The sequence below is a fragment of the Trichomycterus rosablanca genome, chromosome 11, assembly GCF_030014385.1.
Source record: "Trichomycterus rosablanca isolate fTriRos1 chromosome 11, fTriRos1.hap1, whole genome shotgun sequence".
Lineage (NCBI taxonomy): Eukaryota > Metazoa > Chordata > Actinopteri > Siluriformes > Trichomycteridae > Trichomycterus > Trichomycterus rosablanca.
Window position 1 is genome coordinate 27,448,323 of NC_085998.1, and position 16,539 is coordinate 27,464,861.

At 38.8% G+C, this 16,539-nt stretch overlaps 1 protein-coding gene across 1 annotated transcript in view; it reads right to left on the reverse strand.

Moving 5' to 3' along the window:
• chka (choline kinase alpha) overlaps positions 1-14,141 on the reverse strand; it is a 29,788-nt gene extending 15,647 nt beyond the window's left edge. Inside the window, exons 1-4 of the mRNA XM_063004127.1 lie at positions 13,796-14,141; positions 12,741-12,849; positions 9,558-9,611; positions 1,522-1,635 (exon numbers count right to left, since the gene is read on the reverse strand). Of these exons, the coding sequence (XP_062860197.1) occupies positions 1,522-1,635; positions 9,558-9,611; positions 12,741-12,849; positions 13,796-14,022 (504 nt within the window). The 5' untranslated portion in view covers positions 14,023-14,141. The remainder of the gene's footprint in view (positions 1-1,521; positions 1,636-9,557; positions 9,612-12,740; positions 12,850-13,795) is intronic.
• Positions 14,142-16,539: the final 2,398 nt, after the last annotated feature.

Consider the following 16,539-nt stretch of genomic DNA (forward strand, 5'->3'; position numbering starts at 1 on the left):
TCAATAACACTTGCATTTATGTAGATTTGAAAACGACAACACTGAATATAAAATTTAAAGAACAAAACTGTTTGATGTTTATATGAGCTTTGATCTGGTCTGGGTGCGGAGTTTTATATCGGGCGCAGAACGCTGAGACGAGCGAGCGAGCGCAGCTACTATGGGGAGCGAGATGCGGGTTTTACCCCGAAAAAATAATAATGAAAAAACACACAAGAAAAGCAAAAGAGAACTTAATATTTTCACAATGATTGGGAGGAAAAGTGTGTGTTTCATTCGCGGGACGACGGCAGAGAGCGGCACAATGTGGAGAGAGGCTTCAGTACATGTCACAGAAACGTCCATTTAAATCGTAGCTTTTAAAAAATCTTATTTAACTGATCATTTTGTACAAACGATTCATGATTTGTTCTAAAACAAAAGTAGTGATCAGTACAAACGGGATCAGTACAAACGGGACATTATTTGAAGATGGGACTGTTAATGATTTCCTAAAAAATGCTACAGAAGTCATAATTTATAAAAAATAAATAAATTAATTAATTAATTAAAAAAATTGTGTGATTTTGATCAAAATGCTACAGATGTGCTTATTCATACAAAACCGTCAGGAACAATATTTACAAAAATATCAGAGATGTGATCGCTCTGACTTTCAGAAATAAATAATGTTACATGTTTAAATATGTCTGTGTTTCCTGCCATGGTAAATCATTGTTAATAATTATTGCAAGAAATAATTAACATGTGATCAGACAGTCTCTTCACATATATGAATATTTATTATTATTATTAATCATAATATTATAATTAAAGGTAAACCATGCAACCTTATGTTATTCAGGAAGTTTGTATCCTGCAAGTAGCCCTTTGGCTTACTCAGTACCCTTAAAGTAGCCCTCTGTTTCAAAAAGGTTGGTGACCCCTGATTTAATATATGCCAATAGTTTATTTTTGAGGAATTTCTCATGTTTATCTACAGCTGAATGTTAATAAAAGTGCCTGTATAACATTTGGAACATGTAGCTTTGTCTCAGAAGTGTCTTTTTGTTATTACCATATGGAATGAAAAAATATCGAGATATATATCGTATATCGCCATTCAGCTAAAAAATATCGAGATATTATTTTTGATCCATATCGTTCAGCCCTACTTTCTGATTGTATTTGCTGACTGGCTTCATGAGTCTCAGAGAAATCATATGCTAGACGCCAGTCTTAGTGGCTGTCATGTGATAAGGAAACCTCATCTAGTAAACATCAACTAAAAAAGCATCAAAATTGACAAAAAAGGTAAAATATAAGGTAAAAATAAGAATCAACCAGCTAAAGTATGCACTGATACATGCTCACGCACCAACAAACTAAAATATTGACATTGTCCACATTGATTCCCCTACAAAATCTGAGCAAAACACCACAATTAGTCATTCATGCATGCTGCCTATATACACAAACAATCACATGCAACTCCTGCTGTCTGATCAGTGATTAATGGTCCACACACAATATAAGACTTACTGGGACAAACTGTTCAAGTCTTCCCTGGGGGAAAATGCCATAGAGCTTAGGCCCTAGCTGTCTCTCTGCCAAAATGGCAAACATCACACTCTCCAGGATCATAGCTTCAGCTCCCTGCAGACACACACATACAAATATTATTCAGCATGATATCATCATTTTGTTGAAACGACACAATTCGACACATACTCTGTGATTTTTACATCACTGTAGGGGAAATCAATAGTGAAATAAATACAACCCCAAATCAGAAACAATGGGACAGTATGGAAATGCAAATAAACAAAAACAGAGTTTTTTTACATTTACTTTGACTTTTATTTAATTAACCTAAGATGTTTAATGTTTTAACAGGTCAGCTTCATTTTATTTGTTAATATACAGTGTATCACAAAAGTGAGTACACCCCTCACATTTCTGCAGATATTTAAGTATATCTTTTCATGGGACAACACTGACAAAATGACACTTTGACACAATGAAAAGTAGTCTGTGTGCAGCTTATATAACAGTGTAAATTTATTCTTCCCTCAAAATAACTCAATATACAGCCATTAATGTCTAAACCACCGGCAACAAAAGTGAGTACACCCCTAAAAGACTACACCCCTAAATGTCCAAATTGAGCACTGCTTGTCATTTTCCCTCCAAAATGTCATGTGACTCGTTAGTGTTACTATGTCTCAGGTGTGCATAGGGAGCAGGTGTGTTCAATTTAGTAGTACAGCTCTCACACTCGCTCATACTGGTCACTGAAAGTTCCAACATGGCACCTCATGGCAAAGAACTCTCTGAGGATCTTAAAAGATGAATTGTTGCGCTACATGAAGATGGCCAAGGCTACAAGAAGATTGCCAACACCCTGAAACTGAGCTGCAGCACAGTGGCCAAGATCATCCAGCGTTTTAAAAGAGCAGGGTCCACTCAGAACAGACCTCGCGTTGGTCGTCCAAAGAAGCTGAGTGCACGTGCTCAGCGTCACATCCAACTGCTGTCTTTGAAAGATAGGCGCAGGAGTGCTGTCAGCATTGCTGCAGAGATTGAAAAGGTGGGGGGTCAGCCTGTCAGTGCTCAGACCATACGCCGCACACTACATCCAATTGGTCTGCATGGCTGTCACCCCAGAAGGAAGCCTCTTCTGAAGTCTCTACACAAGAAAGCCCGCAAACAGTTTGCTGAAGACATGTCAACAAAGGACATGGATTACTGGAACCATGTCCTATGGTCTGATGAGACCAAGATTAATTTGTTTGGTTCAGATGGTCTCAAGCATGTGTGGCGGCAATCAGGTGAGGAGTACAAAGATAAGTGTGTCATGCCTACAGTCAAGCATGGTGGTGGGAATGCCATGGTCTGGGGCTGCATGAGTGCAGCAGGTGTTGGGGAGTTACATTTCATTGAGGGACACATGAACTCCAATATGTACTGTGAAATACTGAAGCAGAGCATGATCTCCTCCCTCCGGAAACTGGGTCGCAGGGCAGTGTTCCAGCATGATAATGACCCCAAACACACCTCTAAGACGACCACTGCTTTATTGAAGAGGGTAAAGGTGATGGACTGGCCAAGCATGTCTCCAGACCTAAACCCAATAGAACATCTTTGGGGCATCCTCAAGCGGAAGGTGGAGGAGCGCAAAGTCTCGAATATCCGCCAGCTCCGTGATGTCGTCATGGAGGAGTGGAAAAGCATTCCAGTGGCAACCTGTGAAGCTCTGGTAAACTCCATGCCCAGGAGAGTTAAGGCAGTTCTGGGAAATAATGGTGGCCACACAAAATATTGACACTTCAGGAACTTTCACTAAGGGGTGTACTCACTTTTGTTGCCGGTGGTTTAGACATTAATGGCTGTATATTGAGTTATTTTGAGGGAAGAATAAATTTACACTGTTATATAAGCTGCACACAGACTACTTTTCATTGTGTCAAAGTGTCATTTTGTCAGTGTTGTCCCATGAAAAGATATACTTAAATATCTGCAGAAATGTGAGGGGTGTACTCACTTTTGTGATACACTGTACATCCATTCCTGCATTTAAGGCCTGCAACATATTCCAAAAAAGTTGGGAAAGGGGCAACTTAGGGTTAGTAATGAGCTAAAAAACTGAATAATGGTGATGTCAGCAGGTGATTGTAATCATGGTTTGGTACAAAAGCAGTACCCATGAAAGGCTGATTCTTTGAGAATGTTTGTCTACAAATGTATGAGAAAATTAACATGTTTAAAAACAAAGTTCCTTGAAAAAGGAATTTGGAAGGGATTTGCATATTTCTCCCTCTACAGTGCATATCATTAAACAATTCAAGTAATCTAAAGGAATTTCAGTGCATAAAAGGCAAAGCAGAGCTTAAGCTGAATACCCATGATCTCAGACATGGGTATATACTGTCTGCAATAAAGTAAAGTCAAAGTAAATGTATCAAACACTGCATTTGTTTAAACTGCATTTTTTATATCGTCCCAGTGTTTTCTGATTTGGAGTTGCAATAGGTGTTAGTTGGGTTGGTTAGTATAGATCACCTATAGGAAAGAGTGTTAGTAAAAAGTTTCACTTTGATCTGTTGAGAGAGGATTGAATTAGCATGCTTTCACTCAGTTATAACAAGCCTATGATTTATACTTAACAGTGGTTCAAATAGAAAATGAAAGCAAAAACTGTAGTTGTTTTGATGGAGTGGTGTTCCACGCCCCCGGTTCAGTTCCAGATACTTGAAGCATATATGCTGAGACACCGGTGAAGTTGTTCTGGAGGCACCTCACTCAAATACTTTATGATAGTTTGCTTTAATAAGTGATTTGTCTGAATACATTAAAATGCAATCTCATCTATTACAGTATGCTTAATGCTGTGAAAAAGAACCCCCCCCCCCCCCGACTTTTATTTTTAGTAATAAACTGTCACATGTTAATAATTTGAATGTTTCAGTTCTTCAAGTTAATTTTAATATAAGATAAAAACATGGCTAAACAAATGCAAATGTAAATTAATCATTCAGGTAATTAAAGATAAAGATCTATTTAAAACCTTTTATCACCCATGTGAAAATGTTTATTGTCCCCACTAAACCTAATTATTAACTGGCTGTGCCACCTTTGGCAAGAACGACTGCACTCAAACGTTTGTGATTAGTTTTTTACATTGCTGTGGAGAAATTTGGATGCATTCTTCATTTCAATTGGTTTTAATTCATCAACACTGGAGAGTTTTCGGGCATAATCCGTTTTGTCTGTTTTTCTGGGGCTTAAACAGCATGCTCTATGCCAAGCCAAAAGGCACAGCAATCAAAAAATACATTTAATTATTAGTGCAACTCATTAGAAGGGCAAATTGTAGTGTGCCCACCTGCCTGGCCCCATGTTGTCGCAGTGCTCATATTTTATATGACTACCGATTCATAGTGCTCAGAATATAGCCAGCTGGTGGATCAAGTAGCTGATGTAGCTGCAATCCAGCATTTCTCTGTATTTTTACCTCCAGTCATTATCTGCATTTTTGTGTTTCTTGATGATCGCTCAGTACTATTGTGGTTGCATTATGTAACTTTTTGGAGTAAGGAAAATACCCAGTAACAAAATAAAGAGACAAGCAACAATACTGGTGCACTTGAAAAAATAACACTGTGATGTTGTGGTGTTGTAGGCCCCAACAGAAACACCCTGGGCATATTACCTCAAAGTTAGCGTGGTACCCCCTGTTTCTGGAGCAGAACTCACCCATAAGTCCATATTATGTGTGGACTGTGTCAGTTGGTGGCGTTGGGGTGCCTCTCATGCTTTGCCGGTCCCAACTGGTTCTGAGGGTTTCCTATTTTTCCTTTTTTTTTCCCCAAGAAATGAGTTGCCGCAGACAGCCGGAGCAGCCCGTCATATAGTTTTGCACTTTCCCTTTTCTGTCCACTTTCTCTATTGCCGGCTGCGCATGGTTTTCCATCTTTCATTTGTTATTTTATGTGCACTATTTGGGCCAACTTATTTACATGCAATCTTCCCGTTTTTATTAGTGGCTTTTTAGCCGCAGTATTGTTCTACCCTAATTAAATATGGGTTCCTTTTTTTATTCTACCAGGTGCAAGCGCTTCACTCGTGAGTGGTAACACAGCCTTTACACAATACTAAGGAATACTTAAGCAACTAACAAAACCACTCTAAAATGAAAATAAACTATAGAGAATGTGAAATAAACTTCATAGCAAGCACTAGAGCAAGACCAGTTCAATAAAAAGTGATAGCAAAAAGAAACAAAGAACACTAATGTGAGAGAAGCTTAGCTTGCCAAATTGCTTCAGTCATTAATTGTGACCATTTAACCACAAGTGACAGTTTTTTCTGCTTTAACAGAGCTTACAAACTCAGTAGGATGAAATTCTTTGATATTCTCTACTCTTTCTCGCACATTTTAGAATGCAAGTAAATGTGTGGGACAACATCCTGCCCGGTCCAACAAAACAATACAGGAACAAACAGAGAGAAGTTCCAACAAGGAAGGAAATCACACTTCCTTAAATGTAGGGTTACTTTAACAGAAAAAGTTACATTTAAATGGCTCGAGAAGTAATAATGTAAAAGTAATGGGATATAAATACTGTACCTTTTCAACATTTGAACAACACATACCTATTTATCCTTTATTGTTTGCAGTTTATTTGTATGTAAACAGTAATTAATGTATACAATGAAATGAGGTGATGTTGCCTCACAGCAAGAAGGGCCTTCATGTTGATTCCCCAGCCGGGCAGTCAGAATCCTTTCTGTGTGGTGTTTGCATGTTCTCGCCGTGTCCGTGTGGGTTTCCTCCGGGTGCTCGGGTTTCCTCCCACAGTCCAAAGACATGCAGTCAGCCAACTGGACCTACTAATACCAAGTTCACACTACACGACTTTCCAAGTCATCAGGTCGCTGTACAGTTCACACTACACAACTGGATCTCTTGTAATCGGGAGTCTTTCAAGTTGGTGTAGCTTTCACACTACACGATCTATCACCAACTGGAATCGCAGACGAGCTTCTCTGGTCTCCCAAACTACGTTTTGTCAGGAAAACAAACGTGAGAAGTGACGAGGGATGCACGTCAACAAGTAGCGAGCAATCAAAGTTTGCAGTGTAAAATCAGGGAGAAAAAAATAAATGAATCTGAGCGAACAGCATGGATTGTTCTATAGTGAGTTGGAGGTTAATAAATATTTTTTTGCAATGCAGCGTTGGTGTTCTGTTTTGTAGAGAACGATAAGGTCAGAAATACTGTAAAACTTCGCCCCTGTCCCACCTTTTTACAACTCCTCCTATTGAGATGAGAATATATGAACTGTATATGGTCTGTATATGCCAAAAACAACACATCTGGTCTTATTCTAGCTGTGCTACCATGTGCTGACATTTTATGTGCTTACAGAAGGTCACATGATGTAGCTCTTGGGTTTTTTTTATGTCTCTGCGCATTAAACATATAGATTTGTTGGGACACTGACTACTGGAAAGTTTGTCAACTGTGTAGAAGGCACGCCATTTGTAAACGTTCCAGGTCATTGTGGAATGGTAAACTTTAATTTATTTGAAGATAGTGTCATAACTCTTCGCACACTGATGAGCACAAGGAATTCATGGCTGATGACCTTTCTTATTGACATGATGTAGACACCTGAATGCTCCAAAGGTGGTCTGTTTCGTTGTCACCTTGGTAGTAATTATACACTGATCAGCCATAACATTAAAACCACTTTGTAGTTCTACAATTACTGACTGTAGTCCATCTGTTTCTCTACATACCTTTTTAGCCTGCCTTCACCCTGTTCTTCAATGGTCAGGACCCCCACAGGACCACCACTGAGCAGGTATTATTTAGGTGGTGGATCATTCTCAGCACTGCAGTGACACTGACATGGTGGTGGTGTGTTAGTGTGTGTTGTGCTGGTATGAGTGGTTCACGCACAGCAGCGCTGCTGTAGTTTTTAAATACCATGTCCACTCACTGTCCACTCTATTAGACACTCCTAACTAGTTGGTCCACCTTGTAGATGTAAAGTCAGAGATGATCGCTCATCTATTGCTGCTGTTTGAGTTGGTCATCTTCTAGACCTTCATCAGTGGTCACAAGACACTGCCCACGGGGTGCTGTTGACTGGATATTTTTGGTTGGTGGACTATTCTCAATCCAGCAGTGACAGTGAGGTGTTTAAAAACTTCATCAGTGCTGCTGTGACTTATCCACTCATACCAGTACAACACAGACTAACACACCACCACCATGTCATTGTCACTGCAGTGCTGAAAATGATCCACCACCTTAATAATACCTACTCTGTGGTGGTCCTGTGTGGGTCCTGACCATTGAAGAACAGCATAAAAGGGGGCTAACAAAGCATGCAGAGAAACAGATGGACTACAGTCAGTAATTGTTGAACTACAAGGTGCTTCTATATGGTAAGTGGAGCTGATAAAATGGACAGTGAGTGTAGAAACAAGGAGGTGGTTTTAATGTTACGGCTGATCAGTGTATAATTATAGTTATACAGAGTTCTGGAGGCCTGGGGATCTTTGGCATCTCCTTTTAGTTTTTTGTATGTGTAAGTTTCCATTCACCAAAAACAGAAGGTGGCCTGGCATTCAAAATAGCCTCTGTAGATGAGGGAAATAACCTTGTAATGCCTTGGGTTGGACTGCTGCCCTGTCCGGTGTATATTCCTGCCTTGTGTGTTTTAGGTGGTATAATACCCACCATGACCATGTTTAGAATAAAATGATTACTGACGATTAATAAATTAATGATTTCAACCCACATCTTTTTACAAAATCCACATGTGATAAAATATAAACCTAAAATATAAAATATTAACCTGTATATTTTATTTGCAAGGACAACAAGTAAACACCTGTTTCCTTCACAACCTACTGAATCTGTCACACTCACTTACTCTCTCTGTCACATCTCCCTCCCTCTGTCATACTGTCTCTGACTAAGCAGCGGTCATGTGACTTTAGGGCAAGACAGCCTCTGTGGGGTTTTTCCACTGCGTTATGCCTATTAAAACTGGATTAACCATGCAGAAAAGACCACTTATTGACCAGAAAGTGCACAGCAACACTGTGTAGTGGCTGTCTGGCTAAGCGTAATGTGCAGCCTATTAGAAAAAAATAGTCTGAGTCAGACAGGTATATCTGACATGCAGAATGAGTTAAAAAGAATTAAAGTCTTTAGTGTTTTAGAAATTAAGGTAAGGTTTTAAATATTTAATTACTATTTATCATATCAAAGCTGCCATTCCTAACTTCTGGCAATATCCAGTTTTGAATAACGGTGTGAATGAAAGCTAAGAAATTGCAGAAGGCTTGCATAACTTCATTATAGTGATAGGTAGCATTTAAATAGTGCTTAAAGCTTTAATGTGTTAGAAAATTCACCCATTATCTGTTTCAAATACTGCAAATTAAGAAGAAACAACACATATGCAACTATTAACTGCTTAGGCTTTCGAAGTTACTTTGCAGGAAAGTAAGAACAACACATTTTAGAGTGTTTACTTTACTGGCCTATATCATGCTACTTACTTTCAAATACTTTCAAATAGAAAACCAGAAACTGCAGCTTTAAAGTGAAATATCTCACCACTGATGGGTCTCACAGTAATCAGCTAACATGGGAAAGTGAATCACAACAATCCAGTAAATGTTTATGGAAGAACATGACCTTTGCAGATTAAGAAACCAGTGAAAGGAACAAAAAAACACAAGTGGCTGCTGAAAATATAAACAGATCCTCAAAACTGCAATTAAAAAATGTCGAGTAAACCAGTGTTATAACATCATGGTTATTTATTGTTGATGTTTAATGCTGACTGGCATCAGGTGGTACTGAAGAATGTTAGTAACACAGTAGTAACAGAGACTATCCAGTTAATATTGACTAATAGTGATTCATAGATGTCCCATGAGCAGGGATGATGACTAAAGCACTGTATATGGGTCACTCCCAGAAAACAAGCAGATAACAAGCAAAATCCAATTACACAAAGAAACCAATACCTTTGTTACATGTTACTTACTTGAATGTGATTTTCTGTGTTTGACTTTCTGGAGTCGCCTTTATTACAGGACATCTAATAAGAGAAAAAGCAAAACGCTAACCATGAGCACAAAATGATATTTTTTTCCTGTTTTCCGACATTTGATTATCTTGTCAAGAAACAGACAATTGATAGTGTGTCTCCATTTTAAAACATTTAAAACTGCAGTGGCAGTTTTAATTCAGTAAATTCTACAATAATATGTCTTTAGAAGAGAAGTAGGATTTTTTACAATCCCTTTACGCTTTAATTTTATGATTGAGCAAGGAAGCAAAGATTGGTAAAGAGACTCAGTAGATGCAGTTTATAACACACTAAAAGGTTTGGATCTCCCAGATGGTCATCTGGGATTTTTCTTTCCTAATGGCTAAGGTAGCTCTCTGAGATTAAACTATTTATTTAGCATGTTTATAACTGCAATTACAGTTATAATGAACGAACATTATCCATCTGATGACTATACTGCTTTATCATTTTAAAAGGTACAACTTATCCTAAAAAGTATCATTTAAAATGTTCTGTAAATATGCCATTCTAACTCTAAACCAAAATGCAATAATAAAACACTGCAGTTCACATTAAGCTACATAATGACTGTGGGTATAAATATGGGTTAACATAAGCTATGTACTACACCGATCAGCCATAACATACAAACCACCTCTTTGTTTCTACACTCACTGTCCATTTTGTAGTTCCACAATTACTGACTGTAGTCCATCTTTTTCTCTGCATGCTTTGTTAGCCCCCTTTCATGCTGTTCTTCAATGGTTGGGACCCCCACAGAGTAGGTATTATTTGGGTGGTGGGTCATTCTCAGCACTGCAGTGACACTGATATGGTGGTGGTGTGTTAGTGTGTGTTGTGCTGTTATGAGTGGATCAGACACAGCAGCACTGCTGGAGTTTTTAAACACCTCACTGTCACTGCTGGACTGAGAATAGTCCACCAACCAAAAATATATCCAGCCAACAGCGTCCCGTGGGCAGCGTCCTGTGACCACTGATGAAGGTCTAGAAGATGACCAACTCAAACAGCAGCAATAGATGAGCGATCGTCTCTGACTTTACATCTACAAGGTGGACCAACTAGGTAGGCGTGTCTAATAGAGTGGACAGTGAGTGGACACGGTATTTAAAAACTCCAGCAGCGCTGGAGCGCTGATGGACTACAGTCAGTAATTGTAGAACTACAAAGTGCTTCTATATGGTAAGTGGAGCTGATAAAATGGACAGTGTGTGTAGAAACAAGGAGGTGGTTTTAATGTTATGACTGATCAGTGTATATACAAATGGCATTAATTTAAGGATATGCTAATGCTAAGCAAATATTTTTTAAGGAACTCCGTATTGTTCACTATTGGGAGGTATTGTAAACTATCACTAGGCTATTCTTCCCTTCGTAAAATGCTTAAACCAAAAGAATAATAATTGTAGTTACATCAATTTCAGTTTCCTAAGCTATTAAAGTGACTGAAAATACATCTACCACTGGTCTAGACTGTATTTTGGAATGACAACTACTAGGGATGTAACGATGCTCCACAAGGCAGTTAAAAATGTGCCAAGATTCGAATCGGTAATTCATGTAAAATTACTCAATATTCACTTTAAACAGCAGAGGGCACTGGCGCTATTTACCTCGCCTGGTCGACATCACTACACAGAGTTGTACAGGATTTTCCATCCAAATTTATTTATGTGAGGATATTTAATTTCAGTTTTTTTTACACAAAAAAGGAAATGTGCAGCATTGTTTTGCATAGTTTGTACCTACCTCAGAAATAAAAGGGCATTCATTATTTAGATAAATAAAAGGTTTCATTTTATTTTTTAAGAGAAATAATAAAATGAATAATTTGTCTTCAATTTTATTTTGTTCAAAAAAATCATATGGTGAACCCAGTATCATGAATCGTACCGCATCTTGGGTAGAGTGTATCGTTACATCCCTAACAACTACTTATAGGATACATTAATCACCAAAGTCGTTTTCTTTAAATTAGTTTAGAAACTTCATTTCTGTTTCCATTAAATAAACATATTTAAATTATTTGTTTAGAAGAAGCAGACAAAGACGCAGATATTTTTGAGAAAGCAGTAGAAGGGTCAAATGTAATAAAAGTTTGTGATGGCGAGAACTTGGTTGACAGTGCTGTAGCTTCTGGGATCTAATACTGTACCGTGACTGGTATGTTGGGATCACCTGGGAACAAGAGTGCTCAAGGCACGCTCCTTGGGCAAGCCTACGGCAAAGAAGACACGCATGTACAGCCATGGAGGTACATCACCCAACAAAATACGGCACTCCTCATTCAAACTCTATCATTCAGACAAACAGGTTTTCTCTAACACACAAACTTTTCACTTATAACATACATAAAACATATATGTATACATTTCCCTTTCTATTTGGAAAATACAAAAATAATTTGTCATTTAGAATTGGAATTGGGTGTGGGGTTATTGACAGGTTTAATGTATGTAAAAATTAATATAAATATATAATTATCCACATAAATATACATAAAAATGTATATAGATATATATGTGAACATGTATATAGATAAAGAAAATATAATTTGTATGTACCTCACTTAATACCTTAATTATATGCTTCAATTATTTAGTCCAGTGTTTCTCAATCCAAGTACAGCTAAGGACTGCAGTTTTTACCTTTTACATGAATGGCAACTTACTGACGTACAGAATCAGGCATGTTAGAGGTGGGAAAACACAAAAATGTGTCATGTAGCAGCAGCGCAGACTGAGAAACACTGCTCTAGATTGAGATGTAGCCCCTGGGATATAGTCTTACATGCCAAAAGGCACTTATCAGCTTACCAAGTGTGGTGAGAATGAACATGGAAAATTATCTAACAAAAATTATTCTAACCTATCCTCCATGTTTCCATGTCCCCCTTGCAGATGGACAGGCTTGTGGGGGCGGGGCAAGTACAAATTTTCCGGATTGTTTTGGTAGGAACACTGAAATATTTCTAACACATTTCTAAGGCAGGGTCATATATTTATTAAGGTGCCACTCCATATGTAAATAGATCTGTGTATAGTATTACACAAAGTATAAAATGCAATGAAAATGGCATGGAAAATGGCCAAACCTACTCATGACACACAAATTGATTTGATGTTGTAAACACACCTGTAGTATGGCTCCATATAGGCGAAGCAACACACTTCGTGGCTCATCTCCGATGCTTTTCTGTTCCTCGGGTAAAGCACAGAGGAACAGCTTGTTGCTGAGTCCTCCTCTGAAAGGCAAAAAAAAGCACAAATATTTGTTTATCTATTTACAGATCTATCCATACATTTCATTTTCAGCTGACAAATTGAAGGGACATTTTGTACTGGCCGACCACAAGTCACCAAAACAGGACGGTATAAAAACTGTATTGAATATAATTAGCACGGCACAGAACAGAGAGCACAGTCTAACCGAGGTCCAAAATATCCCACAGGTGTTCAGTCAAGTTAATATCATTTATTTTATGTCTATTCATTAACCCATTCTGTTTGACTTGTAGATGGAGGCATAGTAATTCTGGAAGCCACCACTCCCACCAGGATAGAATTATTCTATCGTATTGATCAGGTGTTCAGTTTGAATAACTTGTATTGACTGTAACATTCTCAGTCAACTAAATAACAGTAAAGAGCATTTCTGTATTTCTTTGCATATGGTCAATACTTTTCTCGTTTGATCCCAATATTTACTAAGTTCTATGCCTTGGGGTTTCCTGCTATTCTTAAACATTCCAGCCATCAATAACTGATGGGGACATTGATGGATCATGGCATTATGCAAAACTTAGTGAGTGGAATATGTTGATTTATCATTTTTACATCAGTATATAAAGGGAGGGGGGTGAGCACATCTCAATATTGGTATATATGGTGATTATGGCGTGCATGCTGATATTGTGACTGAAGCTCCTGCCAACTTTGTCTCAATAATGAACGTTTTTATCTTTAAAAGAGGGTCAGCTTAAAAAAATTTGATTGATCATACAAAAATATGATCATAATAATGATCTACCATGAATACAAAATGAAGTGTGGCTGATCATAATGCAAAAAATGTTACAAATAAAATTCTAATTTCATGCTGGTATAGGACCATGCCATATAGGACCACAGACAGACAGACCAACGCCTATGGCTAAAAGGAATGCGCACGTAGCGCACACAGCAGCCTACCTGATCACAGTGATCTGAAAGTCCTCCTCCTCCACGCTCTTCCAGGCTCCATGCAGAAATTCCTTACACCACAGATAAGCCTTGTGTTTTGTATCATGGTCGGGCTCATCGGAGCGGATGCACTCGGGTTCTGCGTCAGGCTGGACTTGCAGTGCGTTCTCGGTCACCAGCAAACCCAGAGACATGGAAGGCGAAGAGGACACCCCATTTATGAATTTAGTCTTCATCCTTAGCTAGTATGACTCACTTGAATTCTTTAGTTGAAATAAATGCCTCGGTGTGTTTGTTTACAGTAGAAGGCAGAAGTAACCGAAGTGAAGGAAGGAAGCGCGCCCGCTATCTCGTATGCGTGAGGTTGAATAGTGAAGCTTATCGCAATCGCGCTGCGTTAAAAACAAATCTGGTTAAAGCTGCGTCATCCGCCTCGACCATGCGCTCTTCTGATTGGTTGATTCCGGAGCGCCCCTTCCTAACCGCTGATGAGGGGGGCGACCTCATAGTAAACGGATCGTTACAAAACGGATAGTTCCGGTCCTAAAATCTGATTGGCTGAGCCGCGTTGGAAGCCGTTGTAAAATCCCCGATAAGCGCACACCTATGACCACCTCACATCATTCCATATTAATACGCCACTGAAAAGAAAAAGTGACTGTTATGTTCGCCCTCATGTTGCCTAGCAACACTGTTAACGGACTACGTAATTTCGCGGAAGAATGCTTTTTGTAAGTGTTTTTTGTAAATAAAAACATTTATTTATTGAACATTGTTGCTATGATTTTATCACGGGGAAAGACGTTTTACGAAACGACCTTCCCCGTGATAATTAAGCAATAGAACATGAGAGGGAGTGTGTTATCGCGAATAACATCAAGGCTGTGTTTTGGTCGCAGGCACGAGCCGAAGGCGAGCCCTGCGAATCAAAGAAGCCCTGAACAGATTGACAGATTGACAGGCGTGACAGATTTTCATTTTCCGACGGGGGGCGTGACAGAAAAAGTTTGGGAACCACTGGATTAAGGGCTTATACTGCTGTTGTTTGACAGCAACCCTTTCCATACTCTCTGTCAGGCATGACTTCGAACATTCAGTGTTTTGATGATCATATCCATGAGTCATTAACACATCACAAACCTGTTCAAAGGGCAAATCATAGTGTTAGGAATCTTTTTTTAGTCTTGACCCAAGTAAGACCCCAGTAAAATCAACAACACTGCAAGTTAATGGAAAATTACTAGTCAGTATGATTGCTTATCTATGTAAATTAGATCATCCACCACAGAATGACTCACGTTCTGTCACGTCATGCAACTTCCAGAACAAAAGTCCTTTATGTTAAAGCAAACTGCTTAGGCTAATCAGCGAGTACACATGGAGACATAAAAGTAGCTTGAAAATGACTTTATATCGTTTTCAAGTACTCAAAACAGTTAAATAAAAACATGTTCCATAATATACAGTGAGCAAACCCCCCAAGTTGCAAGCCACACCCTCCTCCCATCCAATCACCCCAAAGTGCATGTATGACAAATTATAACAGTGGGGGAAACAAGCATTTAAGCACTTCTATTATTGTTATTTGTAAATGTAAACACATCTTTGCCCATACTTATTATAATGAAGTAAATAATGAAGTAAATGCATTTATTCAAAAAAGGGGGCAGATTTCTGTTATTTTAACACAAAGTTCTAGATTTTAGGTGCTACTAATAAACAAAAATGTGTAATGTGTGGATGGGGAAACAAAATACGTTCGACGAGTTGATGCTGTAGCTGTCAACCACCAAGTACTAATGTTTAGTTGTGGTGGTATGAGCACAAAGTTAAAAAATCTTGTGTGTGTGAATGTAATATGTGTACACTGATCAGCCATAACATTAAAACCACCTCCTTGTTTCTACACTCACTGTCCATTTTATCAGCTCCACTTACCATTTAGAAGCACCACAGAGTAGGTGTTATTTGGGTGGTGGATCATATGCAGCACTGCAGTAACACTGACATGGTGTTAGTGTGTGTTGTGCTGGTATGAGTGGTTCACGCACAGCAGCACTGCTGGAGTTTTTAAACACCGTGTCCACTCACTGTCCACTGTATTAGACACTTTTGTGTAGTTGGTCCACCCTGTAGATGTGAAGTCAGAGACAATCGCTCATATATTGCTGCTGTTTGAGTTGGTCATTTTCTAGACCTTAATCAGTGGTCACAGGACGCTGCCCACGGGGCACTGTTGGCTGGATATTTTTGCTTGGTGGACTATTCTTAGGTGAGGTGTATAAAAAGTCCAGCAGCACTGCTGTGTCTTATCCACTCATACCAGCACAACAGACACTAACATACCACCACCATGTCAGTGTCACTGCAGTGCTGAGAATGATCCACCACCTAAATAATACCTGCTCTGTTGTGGTCCTGACCATTGAAGAACAGCATGAAAGGGGGCGAACAAAGCATGCAGAGTAACAGATGGACTACAGTCAGTAATTGTAGAACTTTAAAGTGCTTCTATATGGTAAGTGGAGCTGATAAAATGGACAATGTGTGTAGAAACAAGAAGGTGGTTTTAATGTTATGGCTGATCGGTGTATAGCCTCTGAAAGTATAATTAACCACCGTGTTGTCTCAAGGGTAAAAAAAAAAAAAAGCCCCATCAGTATGTTTAAACGGCTTTTTTTTTACTTTGGAATTTTCTTGACTTTTCCTAGAGTGATCTCCAGATAGTCAGCAATTTTGTAATTAATGAATGG